General features: G+C 40.1%; 1 protein-coding gene across 1 annotated transcript in view; it reads right to left on the reverse strand.

Annotated features, from left to right (window-relative positions):
* Nucleotides 1-22,468, reverse strand: part of ZNF451 (zinc finger protein 451) — a 93,967-nt gene that overhangs the window by 48,554 nt on the left and 22,945 nt on the right. The window contains 7 exon segments of the mRNA XM_049777645.1: nt 874-1,000; nt 5,993-6,143; nt 8,633-8,652; nt 10,549-10,600; nt 10,603-10,626; nt 10,629-10,656; nt 15,295-15,420. Coding sequence (XP_049633602.1) covers nt 874-1,000; nt 5,993-6,143; nt 8,633-8,652; nt 10,549-10,600; nt 10,603-10,626; nt 10,629-10,656; nt 15,295-15,420 — 528 coding nt within the window.

A 22,468-nucleotide genomic window follows, 5' to 3' on the forward strand; every position in this document is an offset into this window, starting at 1 on the left:
TCTGATAAACCCAAATCAACTCATTTCCTTAGAGATTCAACACAATAAAGAGTTAGATAAAACAATCTATCTACTTTTTATTAAATCACTTCTATAAAATGGAAGATTTTAATTTTGAAGATTGCTGGCTTTTAGTTATCAAGTTTACCTTCCCACAATAATTAAAAGTTCCAAGTTATTTTTACTCCTCTGCATCACTGGTGATTGTAATCTTTTTTTTTTCTTTAATTCTTTTTTTTTTTTTTGGTTTTTGGGCCACACCCAGTGAAGCTCAGGGGCCTAGGGGACCACCTGGGACACTGGGGAGATAGAACCACGGGCAGTACCCGGCTAGCGCACACAAGGCACACACCCCACTAGCTGCACTACCACTCCAGCCCCTGGTGACTGTAATCTATTTTTTTTTTTTTTTTTTTTTTTAGTTTTTGGGTCACACCCGGCAGTGCTCAGGGATTATTCCTGGTTCTATGCTCAGAAATCACTCCTGACAGGCACGGGGGACCATATGGGGTGCCGGGATTTGAACCAATGACCTTGTATATGAAAGACAAACACCTTGCCTCCATGCTATCTCTCTGGCCCCCTGGTGATTGTAATCTTAAGAGCAATAAGAAAATTCCAAAATCCAACTCCATGGATCTCTATAAAAAGAAAAAATACGGGCCTGGAGAGATAGCACAGTGGCATTTGCCTTGCAAGCAGCCGATCCAGGACCAAAGTTGGTTGGTTCGAATCCCGGTGTCCCATATGGTCCCCCGTGCCTGCCAGGAGCTATTTCTGAGCAGACAGCCAGGCCCAAAAACCAAAAAAAAAAAAAAAAAAAAAAAAAAAAAGAAAGAAAAAATACCAATCTTTATTTAATACATGTCTTACCTTAGCAGAAAGGTGATCTGTATATTGCTGCTGAGTAACAAAATTTTTATTACATACTACACAAGCAAAGGAACTGAATAAAGGTCCATGAAGTGTAATCGCTGGGTCACATGGAGAATGATCAAACCTACTTGGCGAAAGAGATAAAGTTAGAAATGTCTAACATTTAGTAACATAAATATATTCCTTTATTTAACATTTCCAGGGGCCAGAGAAGTAGTACTGTGGGTAGAACACTTGTTTTGCATGCAGGCAACCTGGGTTTGATCCCCAGCACCTCATGTGGTCCCAAGCCCACCAGGAGTGATTTTTGAGTACAGTCAGGAGCAAACCCTGAGCACAGCTGGGTGGGGGTGGCCCTCAAACCTCAAACTCTCAGAACTTTATAATTATCTATTGAAATGTTAAATATTGCTCAGCATTATTTCAGTAATATAAAGCATCATCATATTCAAGAAATATAAAGTGGGCTGTGCCGGAGCACTAGCACAAAGGTAGGGCATTTGCCTTCCTTCCACACAACTAATTAGGGTTCCGTCTTCGGCTTCCTATGATACCCTGAGCCCTCCAGGAGTCAGTCCTGAGTGTAGAACGAAGGCTTACTCCTGTATACAGCAAGTATGGCCCCAAAACTAAAGTAGTAATAATAATAATAATAATTAATAATAATAAAAAATCACTGAAAAAGTTTCTGGCACATTTCTATTTCCTATAAAAAGCTTTTGAAGACTTTTAAAAGTCAAGATATAGTACATATTTCTTTTTTTTTGTTTTTGTTTTTTGTTTTTTTTGGGCCACACCCTGTGACGCTCAGGGGTTACTCCTGGCTATGCGCTCAGAAGTTGCTCCTGGCTTCTTGGGGGACCATATGGGACACCGGGGGATCGAACCGCGGTCCGTCCTAGGCTAGCGCAGGCAAGGCAGGCACCTTACCTCCAGCGCCACCGCCCGGCCCCGACATATTTCTATAATACTTATAGCATGCTGAAACTCCCACTAAAGCTTTTCTTGATAGATTAAGGCAGAAGCAGGATAAGATAAGTAAAAAAGACAATGGTGAGGCCAGAGAGATAGCATGGAGGTAAGGCATTTGCCTTGCATGCAGAAGGACAGTAGTTCGAATCCCAGCATTCCATATGGTCCCCCCAAGTCTGCCAGGAGCAAGTTCTGGACATAGAGCCAGGAGTAATGCCTGAGTGCTGCCAGGTGTGACCCAACCCCCCCCAAAAGAAAACAAAAAAAAAACAATGGTTCTGAGGCTCAAACTTTTTTTTTTTTTTTTTTGATTTAGGGCCACGGTAGTATTGTTCAAAGTTATTCTTAAATTTGCACTCAGGAATCACTCCTGGAGGCACTCAGGAGACCATATGGTATGCCAGGGATTGAACCACAGTAAATTTGTGCAAGGCAAAAATTGCTCCACTTGCTGTGCTATTATTCCAGACACAGAAACTCATTCTTTTTTAAATAAAAATATCTTTAAGCACCCTGATTACAAACATAATTATAGTTCGGTTTCAATCATAAAAAGAACACCCCCCTTCACCTGTACAACATTCCCATCACCAATGTCCCCAATCTCCACCCACCACTGCCTGTATTCAAGACAGGCATTCTATTTCTCTCACTCATTGACACTGTAACCATAGCTGTCAGTGTAGTTATTTCTGTACTGTACTCACCACTCCTTGTGGTAAGCTTCATATCATGAGCCAATCCTTCTAGCCCTCATCTCTATTGTCTCTGGGCATTATTACAATAACGTTTTTTATTTTTCTTAAAACCCATAGATGGTTTACAAATGGGAGGCTGGAACAATATATAGTGATAGGGAGAGTGCTTGCATAGGATGGACTTGAGTTTGATCCCTGCCACAAATATGGTCACCTGAGCACTGTGAAGACTGATGCCTAAACACAGAGCCAGAAGTAAGATAATGTAACAACAAAAAAAAAAAAAAAAAAAGAAGGAGGAGAGGAGGAGGAGGAGGGAGGAGGAGGGAGAAGAAGGAGAAGAAGAGAGAAAGGAAGAAGAAAGGAAGAAGAAAGGAAGAAGAAGAAGAAAGGAAGAAGGAAGAAGAAAGGAAGAAGAAAAGGAAAAGAAAGGAAGAAGAAGAAGGAAAAGGAGGAAGAAGGAGAAGAAGAGGAAAGAAGGAGGAAGAAGGAGGAAGATGGAGGAAAAGGAGGAAGAAGGAGGAAGAAGGAGGAAGAAGGAGGGAAGAAGGAGGAAGAAGGAGGAAGAAGGAGGAAGAAGGAGGAAGAAGGAGGAATGAAGGAGGAAGAAGGAGGAAAGAAGGAGGAAGAAGGAGTGAAGAAAAGGAGGAAGAAGGAGGAAGAAGGAGGAAGAAAGGAAGAAGGAGGAAGAAGGAGAAGAATGAAGAGAGGAAGAAGGAGGAAGAAGGAGGAAGAAGAGGAATGAAGGAGGAAGAAGGGGAGGAAGAGGATAAGAAAGGAAGGAGAAGAAGGAGGAAGAAGGAGGAAAGAGGAGGAAGAAGGAGGAAGAAGAAGAAGAAGAAAGGAGGAAGAAGGAGGAAGGAGGAGGAAGGAGGAGGAAGAAGGAAGGAGGAAGGAGGAAGGAGGAAGGAGGAAGGAGGAAGGAGGAAGAAGGAAGAAGGAAGAAGGAGGAAGAAGGAGAAGAAGGAGAAGAAGGAGAAGAAGGAGAGGAGAAGAAGGAGAAGAAGGAGGAAGAAGGAGAAGAAGAGGAAGAAGGAGGAAGGAAAGGTGGAAGAAGGAGAAGAAGGAGGAAGAAGGAGGAAGAAGGAGGAAGAAGGAGGAAGAAGGAGGAGAAGGAGGAGGAGGAGGAAGAAGGAGGAAGAAGGAGGAAGAAGGAGGAAGAAGGAGGAAGAAGGAGGAAGAAGGAGGGAAGTAGGAGGAAGAGGGGAAGAAGGAGGAAGAAGGAGGAAGAAGGAGGAAGAAGGAGGAAGAAGGAGGAAGAAGGAGGAAGAGGAGGGAAGAAGGAGGAAGAAAGGAGGAAGAAGGAGGAAGAAGGAAGAAGAAGGAGAAGAAGGAAGAAGGAGGAAGAAGGAGGAAGAAGGAGGAAGAAGGAGGAAGAAGGAGGAAGAAGGAGGAAGAAGGAGGAAGAAGGAGGAAGAAGGAGGAAGAAGGAGGAAGAAGGAGGTGAAGAAGGAGGAAGAAGGGGAAGAAGGAGGAGAAGGAGGTAGAAGGGAAGAAGGAGGAAAGAAGGAGGAAGAGAGGAGGAAGAAGAGAGGGAAGAAGGAGGAAGAAGGAGAAGAAGGAGAAGAAGGAGAAGAAGGAGGAAGAAGGAGGAAGGAGGAGGAAGGAGGAGGAAGAAGGAAGGAGGAAGGAGGAAGGAGGAAGAAGGAGGAAGAAGGAGGAAGGAAGGAGGAAAAAGGGAAGGAGGGAAGGGAGGAAGAAGGGGGGGAGGAAGAAGGAGGAAGAAGGAGGAAGAAGGAGGAAGAAGGAGGAAGAAGGAGGAAGAAGGAGGAGAAGGAGGAAGAAGGAGGAAGAAGGAGGAAGAAGGAGGAAGAGGAGGAAGAAGGAGGAAGAAGGAGGAAGAAGGAGGAAGAAGGAGGAAGAAGGAGGAAGAAGGAGGAAGAAGGAGGAAGAAGGAGGAAGAAGGAGGAAGAAGGAGGAAGAAGGAGGAAGAAGGAGGAAGAAGGAGGAAGAAGGAGGAAGAAGGAGGAAGAAGGAGGAAGAAGGTAGGAAGAAGGAGGAAGAAGGAGGAAGAAGGAGGAGAAGGAGGAAGAAGAGGAAGAAGGAGGAAGAAGGAGGAAGAAGGAGGAAGAGGAGGAAGAAGGAGGAAGAAGGAGGAAGAAGGGGGAAGAAGGAGGAAGAAGGAGAAGAAGGAGGAAGTAGGAGGAAGAAGGAGGAAGAAGGAGGAAGAAGGAGGAAGAAGGAGGAAGAAGGAGGAAGAAGGAGGAAGAAGGAGGAAGAAGGAGGAAGAAGGAAGAAGAAGGAAGAAGAAGGAAGAAGAAGGAAGAAGAAGGAAGAAGAAGGAAGAAGAAGGAAGAAGAAGGAAGAAGAAGGAAGAAGAAGAAGAGAAGAAGAAGAAGAAGAAGAAGAAGGAAGAAGAAGAAAAAAGAAGAAGAAGAAGAAGAAGAAGAAGAAGAAAAAAAGAAGGAAGGGAGAAGAAAGAAGAAGAAGAAGAAGAAGAAGAAGAAGAAAGAAGAGAAGAAGAAGAAGAAGAAGAAGAAGAAGAAGAAGAAGAGAAGAGAAGAAGAAGAAGAAGAGAAGAAGAAGAAGAAGAAGAAGAAGAAGAAGAAGAAGAAGAAGAAGAAGAAGAGAAGAAGAGAAGAAGAAGAGAAAGAAGAAGAAGAAGAAGAAGAAGAAGAAGAGAAGAAGAAGAAGAAGAGAAGAAGAAGAAGAAGAAGAAAAGAAGAAGAAGAAGAAGAAGAAGGCCTGTAACTAATTTGGAGAAATGCTAACGGCTGAATCATCCAGTTCACAGGTCTTAGAGCATGTAGCCACATATGCAGCCACACAATATCTCCAAATTGCAACTTACTGACAGGCCAGTAGCACAGCAAATTAGATGGGAAATTACATGTATGCCCAACAAGCTCAATGAACACAAAAATAACACAGAGGCTCAACCTAACAGCTCAGTAAATCCGCAGTGACTTTAGTAACACCACTAAGATAAATGTTGTAAAAAACAAAATAAAGTAAATTATGGTGTTACTTTTAAGGGTTGTTACTTTTAAGACTTGGGGGTGGTAGGAAACTGGAGACACTGGAGTGACAGAAGTTCACATGGTAGTGGATTTGGTGTTGAACTACTGATTAAACTACAGCATACTGTATTCGTGAACAATTTTAATATCATGGTGTTTTAATAAAGTTTCAAACACAAAAAATAGTAAATTAATAAGATATTGCCTTCATAAACCTGAGTATGTGTAACTCAAGAGGGTTACTCTGGCTTTTTCTACTGAGTTATATTAAAAAATAAAGCCCACAATACTTTTTAAAAACAAGATATTAACTAAAGAATCTGACTTCACTAAGCAATATAAATTTGAAATAAATGAAAATAACATAAAACAATGAATTTAAAATAAAATTATAATTCCCATGATGGAACCATCACACTCTGATTTTATAAAGTCACTCTAACTCTATAGATTGTTGGTACTTATTATTTGGAATATCATTCTTACCTTTTCAAATGTCCTAGGAGAAGATGTCCATTATCAAATTCCTTGTTACAGTGCATTATGGGACATGAAATCGGTTTCTCAGACACCCGCATTTGGCCTCGTCTTCGGAATGAACTTTTTGCTCCAGAATTAAGAGTACTTGTTTTAAGACCTGCATCATTGGAACATAAATTCTTAAGTTCCGGGGCCGGGCGGTGGCGCTCGAGGTAAGGTGCCTGCCTTACCTGCGCTAGCCTAGGAGACGGACCGCGGTTCGATCCCCCCGGCGTCCCATATGGTCCCCCAAGCCAGGAGCGACTTCTGAGCGCTATAGCCAGGAGTAACCCCTGAGCGGTCACCCGGGTGTGGCCCAAAAAAACCAAAAAAAAAAAAAAAAAAAAAAAAAAAAAAAAAAAAATTCTTAAGTTCCTACCCTTGTTCTTTGAACTAATAATCAAAACTATGGTCTTTGACGTCAGATGGATAGCATAGAGGCAGGGTATTTGCCTTGCATGCAGAAGGACGATGGTTCGAATCCCAGCATCCCTTATGGTCCCCCAAGCCTGCCAGGAGTGATTTCTGAGCTCACCTCTCACCGTTGCCGGGTGTGACCCAAAAACAAACAAAAAAATTACGGTCTTTATTAAAAACTGTAATTATCACCAACTAAGTCCGATTTTTAACTGTTCATATTAAATTGCGACTTTCTAAAAGACATCTCTATCAGAAAAAGCAATAACTTAAAGCAAACAGGTTTTTGTGACAAAGGAAAGCACATTCAATAAATATCATTCATTACTTTGAGGGGAAAATTGTGTTTTCCCAAGTTTAAAACAAATATATTAAAAAATTCAGTTGCCCTACAGAAACCTTCCTTCTTTTCATTTACATTTTGACAATTTATTCTTCTTTTAATTCTTTTTTTAATTTAATTAATTAATTAATTAATTTTTGGTTTTTTTAGTTACCCCGGCAATGCTCAGGGGTTACTAATCCTGACTCTAGGCTCAGAAATCGCACCTGGGGGCAGGAGAGATAGCATGGAGGTAAGGCATTTGCCTTTCATGCAGAAGGATGGTGATTGGAATCCTGGCATCCCATATGGTCCCCGTGCCTGCCAGGAGCGATTTCTGAGAACTGCCGGGTGTGACCACCCCCCCCCCAAAAAAAAAGAGAAATCGCTCCTGACAGGCTTGGGGGAATATATGGGAGGCCGGGATTTGAACCAGCGTCCTTATGCATGCAAGGCAAAGGCCCTATCTGCATGCTATCTCTCTGGCCTCTTTACTTCTTTTAATTCTAATTTTGTATTTTATTTATCTTAAACCCATCAAGCTAAAGCTCTATTTACAAAGACTCTGGGGGCCAGAGAGATAGCATAGGAGTAGTTTATTTGCCTTGCAAGCGGCCGACCCAGGACCAACAGTGGTTCAAATTCCAGCATCCTATATGGTCCCATGTGCCTGCCAGGCGCGATTTCTGAGCAGAGAACCAGGAGTAACCCCTGAGTACAACCAGGTGTGATCCCTCCCAAATATAAAAAGAACCTGGGTTCTGTGAAGTGTTAAAAATAAAACAGGGACAGGCTGGAGTGGTGGCACATGCGGTAAGACGTTTGCCTTGCACGCACTAACCTAGGACAGACCTTGGTTCAATCACCCGGCATCCCAAATGGTCCCCCAAGCCAGGAGCAATTTCTGAGCGTATAGCCGGGAGTAATACCCGAGCATCACAGGTATGCCCAAAAAGCAAAAACAAAAACAAAAACAAAAACAAAAAAAACAGGGAGGCCAGAAAGATACCTCACATGAAATTGGTACAACAATGTCCTATCCTCACTATACCTAGCACCACCAACATCTCCCCTATAAAAAGAATGGTCATCAAAAAAATTCAACTGGTAGGTTGTGAGGAGTTGTAGTAGAGAGGAAAAGCACATAAAGAGAATAAGGATTTTATATATATATATATATATATATATATATATATATATATATATATATATATATATATATATATATATATATAGTTTTGTTTTGTTTTGGGTCACACCCAGCAGCGCTCAAAGTTACTCCTGGCTCTGTGCTCAGAAATCGGCCCCTGGCAGGCTGGGAATCAAACTGAATTCCAGCCTGTGTTTGGCCGCATGCAATACCCTATTGCTGTGCTATCTCTCCGGCCCCAGGATGATATTTTCTGAAAAATTACTGCTAATGGTTAGTAGAGTTCTAATCTTGACACAGAAAAACAGAGGTAGTCAGGAACACAGGTAGATCCTGGCAGCCAAACAACAAAAGTTGTAGCTCAGGAGACCCTTATACATTGGCAGGTGTGGCTTTGAAGGTCCTGAAACACCACTAATGTTCCTGGCAATTGGCAGTACTGCATTTCATATCATTCCACACCCCACACCCTGACCCCAAAATGTTAGGTATCAGGAAAAACATTTCTAAAACATAAACCAGAGATTTACTTAATATCTCTTTGTTTTCCATTTATTCTTTTTTTTCTTTCAAAATCAACTAGGCAAAACGTTCACCATTACGTTCTTTCTTTTTCTTTTTCTTTTTTTTTCTGGTTTTTGGGTCACATCCGGCTGTACTCACCTGGCTCTGTGCTCAGAAATCACCCCTGGCAGGCTCAGGGGACCATATGGGATGCCGGGAATCGATATCCAACGTCTCCTGATTTGGTACGTGCAAGGCAAAACGCCCTACCACTGCACTATCTCTCTGGCCCCACCACATTACCTTCTTTATTAATCCACTTTATCCTACTGTATTTTACTTTTCTTACATTATAATCTTGGTCTTACAGTAATAAAACTTTTTTTTTTTTTTTTTTGGTTTTTTGGGCCACACCCTGTGACGCTCAGGGGTTACTCCTGGCTATGCGCTCAGAAGTTGCTCCTGGCTTCTTGGGGGACCATATGGGATGCCGGGGGATCGAACCGCGGTCCGTCCTAGGCTAGCGCAGGCAAGGCAGGCACCTTACCTCCAGCGCCACCGCCCGGCCCCATAAAACTCTTGTAGATCAAGAGTCACCATGTCTGCAACTGACAGCTCCATTGATTCATTCTGTTCTCAAAAGATATAAATCATATATATATGATATATATAAATATATATGATATAAAATCATAGGTACACAGGCCACACAGCTGAAACTAGATACCTCAGGAGGAGAAGGTGGCCAAACACCTGCTCTACTGAAGCCACACCTCACCCATAATCATCACTTTGCTTATGGCTCTGCTTCACCGCTCCTCTATTACTCTCCATAGAGACATCTGATATCACCAGAACTTTTTTTTAGAGTAAGCATGGGTACCCTCTTCACCACCTTATTGTACTTCCAGAAGACCTGGCTGCCAGAACCATCCCCACAAAGGCCACAGTATCAGCAATAGTGCTTTAGATTCCTGGACCACATGGCCACATCTGCAACCAGTTGCGACTTCAATATTTTATTATTGTCATCCCTGTAAGAACACACCAAATTAGATCCCAATGTATAGCTGAAGTCACTTAATGTTCTGAAACAAATGAAGTAACAGATTGGTAAGCTAACAAGAGCTTACTAATCCTCTGTCAATGACTTAATGACCTCACTGGAGATACAATAATTTTCAATTTTCTGGTTACTGTACTCTTTTCTCTCTTCCTTCTTTTTTTTCTTTCTCTTAATAATAAGTTTGCTCTCACTTATCTGGAAATAAATGTATTACGATCAACTGTATCAATTATGTGATACATGCTCTTTAAATAAAGTAAATTAAAAACTCTTGTAGATCAATACGTTAAGCATATGTATATTCCCAGAGAGACGCCTAATACAATAAAATGGAAGATATACTTATGATTTATAAAATTATCAAGAGCAATGATATATGTGGTTCAATTATTGTCTCTTATTGTTAAACATCTGGAATGCTTAAATGCTTGGAATAGTTCATACAACAGTTTTTATAAAGCCTGTAATATGTCTAATATTCAATGACTACGTTGTTTTAGACACTGGCAAAGGGTCATTACACTACCAATAATGCTCATGAATGTGTTCTATGTACAAACAATGCAGAGCATAACAGTGATAATATTTACTTTTTGTTTGTTTAAGGGGGGCCACACCCGGTGTTGCTCCAGGGGGTACTCCTGGCTATGCACTCAGAAATCACTCCTGGCTATGCACTCAGAAGTCGCTCCTGGCTGAGGGCTGGAGTGATAGCACAGTGGTAAAGGTTTGTTTGCCTCAGGACATCCAGTATTTACTTAATCCAGGGGTCTCAAACTCCCCACCCCTGTACAACTTTTGTGGCCCTGTCCTAGAGGAATCTTTTTTTTGTTGTTTTGTTTTAGTTGTTTGGGTCACACACTCCCAATGTTCAAGGCTTACTACTGACTTGCACTCAAGGATCACCCCAACTTTGCCTCCTGCGGCCCCCAGGGTAAACTGAGTTTTGAGACCCCTGAAATCTAAATTCCAGTATTTTTGTACGTTTGTTAGCAGTGATTAAAACATTTTCTTTCTTAGGGAAGCTGGGTACCTTAGGGTTACACTTGATATTTAAAGAATACCTGACATTTTAGCCACTGTCCACACACAGTTTTGCTGCTTCTGTGTCAGAATTCCTCGAATAAATTCCATTTCTTGTAACCATGAGCATGCGGAAAATCAACTGTTTCCTAAAGCTTATTAAAAAAATAAGAATCAATGAAGCTACTATCACTGTAGTTCCCCTAAAAAATATTTTAATATACTAGTGATCAGGAATAATACAGCTGGCTGTAATACTAGAGATATTGTACTATGAATATATGGTGCTTGCCTTGCATACAACAAATTCAATCCCTGCCATCCCATATGATCCCTATGAGCAATTCCTGAGTGCAGAATCTGGAATAACCTCTGCTATTACAAGGTGTGGCCACAAAACAAACAAAGGAATAAGAATTATATTACTTTAATTTAATATAAATTAATATATATGTTAATATAAATTAAGGAGTCCTAGTGTTGGTAGAGGGATGGGCTTGACCCTGCTCAACAGCCCCTAAGGCCTGGCAGAAGCCTGAAGGTTGCAGGATAAGGGCGAAGAGATTCACAAAGCTTGTCAGATGAAGTTCAGCCAGCTTTATTTCACAGTCCTACCCTAACAAATACATTTCCTCACATGGCTTTCTATGCGAAGCCTTTTCTTAGCAGCTACTTCTCTACTCTTCTGCTCTCTTCGACTCTGTCTCCCTTTCAGCTGCTTTTTCCAGGTTCCTTGCTGACTAACTCCCTCTGCGGAAGCTACTGCAACTTTTGATAAAGGGGCAAGAACTACAAAGTGGAGCAAAGGAAAGCCTCTTCATTAAATGGTGCTGGGAAAACTGGTCAAAATAAAGCAAAAAAGTTAAACTCAAAACCTCTCCTCTCTCTACTTTCTCTCTCTCCTCTCTCTCTTCTCTCTTCTCTCTCTCTTGGTTTTTGGGCCACACCCAGAGGTGCTCAGGGGTTACTCCTGACTCTGTACTCAGAAATCACTCCTGGCAAGCTCGGGGAACCATATGGGAAGCCGGGAATTGAACCACCATTTCCTGGGTTGGCCTCATGCAAGGCCAAACGCCCCCTACCACTGTGCTATTCTCTCCAGCCCTCGAACTTCTCTTTAACACCATGTGCAAAGGTCAAACCAAAATGTATTAAAGACATTTGCAGGCAGCCTTGTGATAGCAAGGAGCCTTGTGAGAAAAGTAGTTTATATGTAACCATTTAAGGTTTGAACAAAGACAATGAGAACAAAGAATTGTAGCCCTGGGAAATTGAGTCTAATATATCTGAAGTCCCGTTATCTGTACATTCTGCCTGTCTGCGTTGGGTACATTTATCTAGGCATTTCAACCTGATCATGAATCTGCATGCCACTGCCTATGCTGCCTAAGTTGCCTCCATGCAGAATTCTGCCTGCAGAAGATAAGTTCGCTTTTTAGAAATGAATATAAGCTGAACTTCTTCCAATAAAGGACAGACTCTTCTCCCATTTGCACTTCATCTCTGTCTTTGTTTTGTGTTTCACTCGAGCACCCTCTCCCAGGTCACCCCGAAGTTGTGTGTCCTTTGGGTCAGGACAAACCTTGATATCAGATCTGAAACTAAAAGGTAGAGAGAAGAAAACAAGAGCAAAATACTCTATAACATTGAGACTTTAAGAAAGAAATCTTCAAGGAGTAAACACCACTGTTCAAAAAGTTGAACCAGAACTAAACAAATGGGATTGCAATAAACTGAAAAGCTTCTGAACTTCAAAGAAAACGCCTCAAAATGGAAGAAACTATTCACCCAATACCCATCAGATAAATATCTAAGATATACAAGACATTGATAGAACTTAGTAAGAAAAAAATAACATCTAATCCCATTCAAAAATGAGGAGAAAAATGAACTGACATTTCCTCAAAGGAGAAATACAGGTGGCCAAAAGGCACATGAAAAAATATTCCACATCACTAATCATCAGGGAAATGAAAATCAAAACAACAATGAGAAATCGAGGCTGCAGTGACAACACAGCAGTAGAGCATTTGCCTTGCAATTTTCTGACCTGGGATGGACCCAGGTTTGATTCCTGGCATCCCACATGGTCCCCCAATGCTGCCAGGAAGATTCTGGGCACAGTCAGGAGTAACCCCTAAGCACCACCAGGTGTGGCCCAAAAACAAAATAACAACATAACAATGAGATATCATCTCACATCAGTGAGACTGGTATATATCACAAAGAACAAGAAATAAAGTCATGAAATTTGCTTATACATGAATGATATGGAGATTATTATGAGTAAAATGAGAGAAACAGGGATAGACATAGAATATTCCCACTCTGGTATATAAGCAAAATAAAATACAATATTCAGAGACAATAGAGGTGAGGGGGAAGAAAATCAGTCCATAGTAAGAAGGTTGCCATAAAAAATGTATATACACATAGGGTAGCGAATGGTGCACTGTGACAATGATAGTTGGAACTGATCAGTATGAACAAGAACTAGATGCTGAAAGGGGATAAAGTAACAATAATGTAAACCACAGTGGGGAGAGAAAGAGAGAGTGAGGAGAGAGAGAGACAGAGAGACAGAGACAGAAAGAGAGCTAGAGATAGCGACAGAGACAGAGAAGTAAAATTAAAATGCCTGCCCCAGAGGCAGGTGTGGGAGAGTGAGTGGGAGAAAACTTGGAACACTGGTGTTAGGAAAAGCACACTGGTGAAGGGTAGTGTACCCTGCATGACTGAAACTCAACCATGAACAATTTTGTAACCACAGTGCTTAAATAAACTATACATATATAAAAAGAATTTGTTATCCCAACTAAGATATCATCTCCAATTATGTCCCTACATCTATACTGTGACCAAAATTGTATAAAAGCTAAATAACCCACTGAACTTCAATGGCTGGCATTTTAACTTCCACTTTTAAACTTCTATGAAGTTTCTTTTTATTCAACTTGTAACATTACATTCCTATTAAATAGTTTCCAATATTGAGAGAATTCCAAGAGAAATTTCATTTGGAACCTTCCAAAGCAAGTCAGGAAAAAAAAAATTACATAAAATTTCAATAGGATTCTCATCTAGAGTTCTGTAACCCTGATTCAAATTTCTTCCTTCTTAATAGATTTATTTAAGAGATTCAAGCTATGCTTAAGAAAACAACCTGGGTTTATAATTTTTTTTGGTTTGGGAATGGGTGTTTTTTTGTTTTGTTTTTTGATCCAGCAAAGCATAAGGGTTACTCGGCACTTAACTTCGGAATTTCTCCTGACTGTGCTCAGGGGACCATAAGAGATATGGGCCGGGGAGGTGGCGCTAGAGGTACTGGCGAGGTGGCGCTAGAGATAAGGTGCCCTCCTTGCAAGCGCTAACCAAGGAAAGATCTTGACCGCGGTTTGATCCCCGGTCCCCGGTTTGATCCCTGGTCCCCGATGTCCCATATGGTCTCCCCAAGCCTGGGGCAATTTCCAAGCACTTAGCCAGGAGTAACCCCTGAGCATCAAACGGGTGTGGTCCGAAAAACAAAAAAGAAAAAAAAAAGAGAGAGAGAGATGGGGACTAAATCTGGGTCAATTGCATGAAAGCAAACAACCTACCCATAATAATATTGCTCCAGGCCTAGTAATCTGGTTTTACTTAGTAGAAAATAACCTTTCAATTTGGGACTGGACAATTAGCATGCCTGAAACCAGTCTTATAATAGTATGCTTCATGGGTAGAGACATCCTCTTTCTTTTAAGCCAAGGGAATTTCCTTTCTAATTTCCCCAACATTTACTGCACCTATGGAAAACAAAAACAAAAACAAACAAAACAAACCCTGCTACACCCACTCTCCCCCCTTTTAAAAACTTTATCTATATCTTCTAGATAGGGGCTCCCGCCTTTTTCATAGAACCTTGAAACATGAATCACTTTGTTTTACCTCATATTTCTATGTCTTTCTACGAATTGAGAAAAGAAAAGTTGATGGCCCAGGGGCCAAGTGGTCTCAGGTAGATTGGGTGGGAAAATATGATCAGAACTAAATATCAAGCCAAAGTCAACGACAATAGAATTCAAGAAATCCAAACTATAACAAGCTAAACATAAAATTGACCTGTTACACTGGTGACCAGGAGGCTAACGGAGGAGGTATGGGATGCATATTGGGAACTCTGATGGGGGGAGGTCAACACTGGTGGTGGGAATGGCCCTAATTCACTGTCACTATATGCCTGAAAAAGAACTATGAAGGACTTGTAATTCACAATGGTCTCAATAAAAAATTAAAAAACTTTCAATAGTTTCACCTAAAATTTTATCACCAAATGGCAAAAATAATCAGAAACACTTAATGGTGCACCTAATTTGAGAAATCACAATATTTTTAATAATGCAAAAATAAAGTTTACTCAATTATATTTTTCTTTTTCTGTATATACAACAAGTACTGTAAGAATCTGACAAACTAAAAGCAAAGATATAAAAACCTAACATACATACTAAACATATATAACATACTAAACTGATGAGCTATCTAGGGCACATGCAAAATTTGAGTTAAATGACTTTTTTTGGCTCACACCTGGCAGTGCTCAGGAGTTATTCATGGCTTTGCACTCAAAAATCCCTCCTGGCAGGCACGGGGACAATAGCAGATGCTGGGATTCGAACCACCTTCTGTCCTGGATCGGCTGCATCAAGGCAAACCTACTGGTGTGCTACTGCTCCAGCCCCTAAATGACATTTTTTTTAATGTAAAGTATCTCTTTACATTTGTTAAAGCAACAATTTATAGTCACATACCCTGAATGCTCTATTCTTCTCTTCTTTCTGTTGTTTCTCCACTTCAACATGGTGGGCTAGACGAGCCAGAGTTAAAGCAACTTTATCCTTCTGATGGTCAATATAGTCTTTAGGTTTAACATTATCCTACAATTAAAAAAACAATTTTCACTCCTTTTAGCAAACAAAATTTGCCTTCGAATAATCTATCCATTTACTATTGGTGCAGGACTGAACAATAAAAAAAAAAAAAGCAGAGCAACCATTTATTTTTGGCCACACATTTTTAGTTATCTGTCTTGTAGACCTGGAATGATATTCATTGGTAGAGTACGCGCCTTGAATTTAGGAGCTGTAAGTTTGATTCCCCAGCACCACAGTAAGTAAGCAAATAAATAATCTTTCTCGTATCTAAAAGGTTACTTTGTAGATCAACCAATCATCCACCAGTATCTTTGATTTTCAGGATGTTAAACAGCTAGCACTCTAAAATAATATCTGCCAGTTCTGTAATACTTGAATAGAACTAGAGCACATCATGCTAATAATAAGCAAGATGACTAGGAGGGATAAACCCCTCAATCATTTTTGGAGAACAAAGATACAAAGAGATCAGACAATGTCAAGAGGGGGAAAAATCCCTGAGATTTACAGACTTTCAGTTGAGTCTACAAATGGCTGTAGGGTGGCAAAATAATGATAATGAAAAGGGACAGTGGTAAACGATTAGCAAGCATTTGATGGTAGTGAATGGGGAACAGTAACATTTCATTCCTAACACAGTACCACTAATCATGACACCTCTCAAAAAATTTAACATCTGCTAAGAAATATATTTAATAATAATATTTATTCAATTTTACTTTGCAATTATCTTATACTGAAATTTTTCATGGTGCTTTGTTCTGAGTAAGATATTACCATCAAGCCAATCTTTCAAAATTTTTAACAATGCAAATATGTTGGCTTTTATTCTTCAGCACAACTTTCAGTTTCAGGTTCAATGTGTCAAAAGCTTAAAAGTTGCTACTCTGGGCCCGGAGAGATAGCATAGCGGCATTTGCCTTGCAAGCAGCCGATCCAGGACCAAAGGTGGTTGGTTCGAATCCCGGTGTCCCATATAGACCCCTGTGCCTGCCAGGAGCTATTTCTGAGCAGACAGCCAGGAGTAATCCGGGTGTGGCCCAAAAACAAAAAAAAAAAAACAAAAAAAAAAAACAAAAAAAAAAAAGAAGTTGCTAATCTAACCTAACAAGTAAAAAAAGTTAAGTGAGTATTAAGACAACAAATCTTAGATTCATGAGTGAAATAAAGTCACAGTATAAACCACTGAAAAAAAAAAAACAGTGCAACAGAAATCTTTGAGTGGAATCCTTAGAAGAGCTTGGAAGAAAAACCTGACCAATTGTTTGAGACTCAGAATGGTCAAATTTATAAATTTAAAACTCTAGGAGGAACCAGATATGAAAATGGTAGAATCATCTATCACTTTCCTGAGTTTTCCTTCAGAAGCTCCAAAAACCTTCCCAATAAAGACCATTCAAATATGAAGCAAATAATAAAAAATATAAAAGAATGTATTAGATTCTATTAAAGAGACTAAGCATCCACAATAAGGAGACTGATTCAGGTTCAACCTTAGCACCACACTGTGCCTTAAACACCCACAAGGTGCAACTCCCAAGCAGTTAGGAATCATCCTCAACACCCTTGGGGATAGTAGTAGTAGTAGTAGTAGTAGTAGTAGTAGTAGTAGTAGTAGTAGTAGTAATAATAATAATAATAATAATAATAATAATAATAATAATAGACTAAGAGTTCACAGTAACAGCAAATAACACATATGAAAATGCAATCAAGGGCAAGATGGATAGTACAATGTTTAGGACATTTGCCTTGCATTCAGGCAACCTGGATTTGATCCCCAGAATCCTATAAAATCCCCTGGGCACTGCCAGAAGTTCTCCCTGAGTGTAGAGTCAGGAGTAAACTCTGAGAAACACAGGGTGTGGCCTCAAAACCAAAAAAGAAAGAAAAAGCTATCCAATTATTTCAGGAGAGATGCACAGGACAGTCTTTAATTCATTATCTGGCAGGATTGGGGCAGTTTTGTGGGATCTTTACAAAATTAAACAGAAAGTTATTAGGCCAGAAATGGTTAAAACGGCACTCTGGTTTGATCACCGTAAAATTGTTTGGAACTATCTTTTTTAATAGAATCGCAATAATGATTACAATAATACTATCCGACATAAAATAATCCATAACCATAAACAAGAGTTGAAAGGCTACAAAACAATAAGGATATCATGGGTAAAAAAACTGTTCTAGAACCTTAGGAGATTGATCATTATCAACTTCTTTTTTTTTTTTTTTTTTTTTTTGGTTTTTGGACCACACCCGGCGGTGCTCAGGGGTTACTCCTGGCTGTCTGCTCAGAAATAGCTCCTGGCAGGCACGGGGGACCATATGGGACACTGGGATTCGAACCAACCACCTTTGGTCCTGGATCGGCTGCTTGCAAGGCAAACACCGCTGTGCTATCTCTCTGGGCCCCTCTTTATCAACTTCTACCTGCAATCCTGTTTGTTTTCAAATCAGAGATCTTAAATTCAGATACTTTTCTTTATAATTTTATTTAGAAGTATTTAGAAGAAAAATATGAACAAATTTGAGTGTGTCCAGGATATTATTTATATCTGAAAACATATATCTATAAAAGTAAAGGAGCAAGAGGAATTATTTGTTCTAAAGAGCTATGTTCATATTTAATATACCTTAGTAAAATTAGGGCAAAAATTACAAGTCTGAAAATAAGATATAAATTGGGCAGGAAAGAAATAGTGCTTTCTCAGCCTGTTGGTAGAATTGTAGTGAAAAAGTAATCCTCATCTACTGAGTGGAAATTTTCAGTCGCTATGAAAACAAATATAGATCTCTCTCTCTCTCTCTCTCTTTCTCTCTCTCTCTCTCACAGAAAAAAAAAGCAATTGAACTTTCATATGGCCCAATGATAACACATCTTAGTATTTATCCCTAAAATACAGAAACATTTATTCAAAAGAAACATTCATTTAAAAGGATATATATACACTAAGTACCACTTAGTACAATAACCAAAATATATAAACAATCCAAATACCCTATTATATATAGATTAATGGTTTAAGAAGTTAAGGGATATATATCTATCTATATTTATATGTATATACATACACACATACACACAATAAATACTAGGTAGCTCTAAAAATAAAATCACACAATTCGCCACAACATGGATGGAACTAGAAGATATCAGGCTAAGTTAATCAGAAGGAAAGAGACAGAAACAGAATGATCTTACTCAACTGTAGGACATAAAATACACAGCAAGGTATCAACAAAGGGCCAAAGGCAACACAATGAGAGAATTGATTCACAAAATTTGAGTTTATGCAGTCTGTTGTTACAAGGGAGGAGCAGTGGGACCTAAAGAGGAGGGAGGTGGGTTTAGTGGTGGGTATAGTGCTGAAATAATGTACACAAGAAATCATTAACAATATTATAAACCATAGTACCTCAGTCAACAACAAAAATAAAAGTAAAAAAGAAATCGGCTTTGTTGGGGTTTGTTTTTGGGCCACATCCAGCAGTCCTTAGAGCTTAATCCCAGCTCTGGACTCAGGAATCACCACTAGCGGGGCTGGGGTTTATCATGTAAGATGCAGGGATCAAACCTAGGTTTATTGTATGCAAAGAAAGAGTACTATTACTCTGAAATAGGGCTTCCTTACATTTAATTTGGAAGTCATTTCAGTGTATCAATAAAATTCTGGGAAAGTAATTTCAGTGTACTAACAAAATTGAAGAAATTAAACAAAACATTTAATATGAGTCCCCTATGTTGTCATTTTGATTTTAAAAATAATCACTTAAGTATTTTTTTTTTTTTTTGGTTTTTGGGTCACACCCGGCAGCGCTCAGGGGTTACTCCTGGCTCTACACTCAGAAATCACTCCTGGCAGGCTAAGGGGACCATATGGGATGCCGGGATTCGAACCACCACTGTCCTTCTACATGCAAGGCAAACGCCTTACCTCCATGCCATCTCTCCGGCCCCCATTTAAGTATTCTTCAAGACATAAGATTACTAGGGAGATGCAAATCAAAATAACAATGAAGTACCATCTCACACCAAAGACTGGCAAACATCACAAAGAACAAGAATAATCAGTGCTGGAGGGAACGTGGAGAGAAAGGAACTCTCAAGCACTGCTGGTAGGAATGCCCTCTAGTCCAGCCTATATGGAGATTCCTCAAAAAACTGGAAATTGAGCTCCCATATGATCCAGCTATACCACTCCTAGGGATATACCCTAGGGACACAAAAACCAAAAACACAATACAAAAATGCCTTCTGCACACCTATATTCACTGCAGTGCTATTTATAATAGCCAGAATCTAGAAGCAATCAAGATGCCCTTTAACAGATAAATGGCTAAAGAAATGGTGGTACATATACATAATAGAATATAATGTAGCCATCAGGAGAGATGAAGTCATGAAAATTCCCTATACACAGATGGACATGGAAACTATTGTGCTGAGTGAAGTAAGTCAGAGGGAGAGGGACATACATTGAATAGTTTCACTCATCTGTGGGATACAAGAAAAATAAAAGACAGTATAGTAATAATATCCAGAGACAATAGATATAAGGGCTGACAGGACCAGCCTATGATATGAATGAAGCTCACCACAAAGAGCAGTGAGGGCTCTAAATATACTAACAATGACCAAGACAATGTTAGTGAGAGAGAATAATGCCTGACAGGCAAAGATGGGGAAAATGGAGGATATTGGTGGCGGGAAAGTAGCACTGGTGAAGGGCAGTGTACATTCTATGACTGAAACCATGGTACTTAAATAATGTTTTATTGATTTTTTATTAATTTATTGATTGTTGGGCCACACCCAGCAGTGCTTAAGGGTTACTCCTGGCTCTGCACTCAGAAATCGCCCCTGGCAGGCTGGGGAACCATGTGGGATGCTGAGAATCAACCCAGGTCCTTCCAGGTCGGCCATATGCAAGGTAAACTCCTTACCACTGTGCTATCTCTCCGGTCCCAATAAATAATTTTTTATTTTATTTTATTTTATTTGGTTTTTGGGCCACACCCGGTGACGCTCAGGGGTTACTCCTGGCTACGGGGGACCATATGGGACCCCGGGGGATCCAACTGCAGTCCGTCCAAGGCTAGCGCAGGCAAGGCAGGCACCTTACCTCAAGCGCCACCACCCGGCCCCAAGAAATAATTTTTTAAAAAGGCATAAGATTGTTTTATTTGGAAGTATAAGTGATAAATATAATTAGGGGAATTAAGAGGAAATTTTAGGTGCCAGAAAAACACAGTAGAATAAGGCCTAAACATGAGTCAAGTGTGGCCCAAAACAGAAAACAAAAGGAAAACTAACAAAAGTTTACTATTTGGCCAGTAAGAGAATTAAAAGAAAAATGTACTGAGCCCAAGGAGTGATATATAGAATCAGAAGCTCCGAGCACAGCTGGGTGTGATCCATAACAAAAACTTTTAATAATTTTTTTAAGACATTCAGTTCCTCTTTATTTTATTCTGGAGTGTAAGTGCATCTTTAAAAGGTACTAGCATGGAGGTAAGGCCTTTGCTTTTCATGCAGGAGGTCATCGGTTCTAATCCTGGCGCCCCATATGGTCCCCCGTGCCTGCCAGGAGCAATTTCTGAGCCTGGAGCCAGGAATAACCCCTGAGCACTGCCGGGTGTGACCCCCCCCCCAAAAAAAAAAAAGTACTATTACGGGCCCGGAGAGATAGCACAGCGGCGTTTGCCTTGCAAGCAGCCGATCCAGGACCAAAAGTGGTTGGTTCGAATCCCCGTGCCCCCCCCCCCAAAAAAAAGGTACTATTACAGGGAGCTGAAGCAAAACAGAGTAAGGCATTTGTCTTGCACATGGCCAACCTGGGTTCATATCCAGCATCCCATGATTTCCCAAAGTTCATAGAGAATCACTCCTGAATGCAGAAGCCGGCATAAACCCTAAGCATCAGTTGTGTGACTGAAGAGGGGAGGAGAAAGAAAGGAAAGAGGAGAGAGGAGAAAGGAGAGAGAATAAGAAAGAGGAAAGAATAATTACAAATGCTTACCATTATCTCAATTAATACATTTTATTTCTCTTGGTTTGAATGCTAAGAAAACCAGCTAAAAACTTGCATAAAACTTTTCTAAGGTTCCATGACTTTTTTTTTTTGTTTGTTTGTTTGTTTGTTTTTGGGTCCACCTGGCGACACTGAGGAGTTACTCCAGGCTCTGCACTCAGAAATGGTCCCTGGCAGGTTCAAGGGACCATATGGGATGCTGGGAATCAAACCATCTTTAGTCCTGGGTCAGCCATGTGCCAGGTAAATCTCTCTGGCCCCATAACTAACTTTTTAAAGGTATTAGAAGCAGCTCCTTAATATTAACTTATCTGTCAATTCATCCAAAAGTTGAGCCTCAAAATTAGTTCTTACTGCCATAAGTAGTTAAATCAATTTTCTAAAAATAATTGCCAAGGACCAAAGAGATAGCAAGTGGCTAGGGTAATTTGCCTGACACAACCCGGGTTCAATCCCCAGCATCAACTCCAGTAGTAAACCCTATTGCATCGCTGGGTCTGATACACATACAAAAAAAAAAGGCAAAGCAAACAAATGAACAAAAAATCCTTGCCAAGAGAAGGTCAAAGGAAATTCAGAATTAAAAGGAATTAAGCTTCTGCAATTTCTTAGACACACAATACTAAAAAAGCATAACTTCAAAGAACAATACATTTCATTCTACTCTGTCATCCTAACATTTTGCTGGGTTTTTTTAAATGAGCAAATTATTTAAGTTTTGATATTACTAATCTTTAAGAAGTACTTAAGTAGAGAGGTCAAAATGGTAGGTAGAGTGTTTGCCTTGAACCTAACTGATCTATGTTTGATCCCCGGATCCTATGTTCCTGAGTGCAGGGCCAGGACTAACTCCTGAACATTGCCAGGTATGACCCAAAATAAACAAACAGAAAAAAAAAAGCATGTTAGTAGAGAATAGAGAGAACTTGAGGGAACAGGGAAGAATTTAGAAGAATATGGAAGAACAAGGAAGAATATAGAATAAGGCAAAAGATTAAAGACCAACTAAGGTCTTGTTT

The sequence above is a fragment of the Suncus etruscus genome, chromosome 7 (genome assembly GCF_024139225.1).
Source record: "Suncus etruscus isolate mSunEtr1 chromosome 7, mSunEtr1.pri.cur, whole genome shotgun sequence".
Taxonomy (NCBI): domain Eukaryota; kingdom Metazoa; phylum Chordata; class Mammalia; order Eulipotyphla; family Soricidae; genus Suncus; species Suncus etruscus.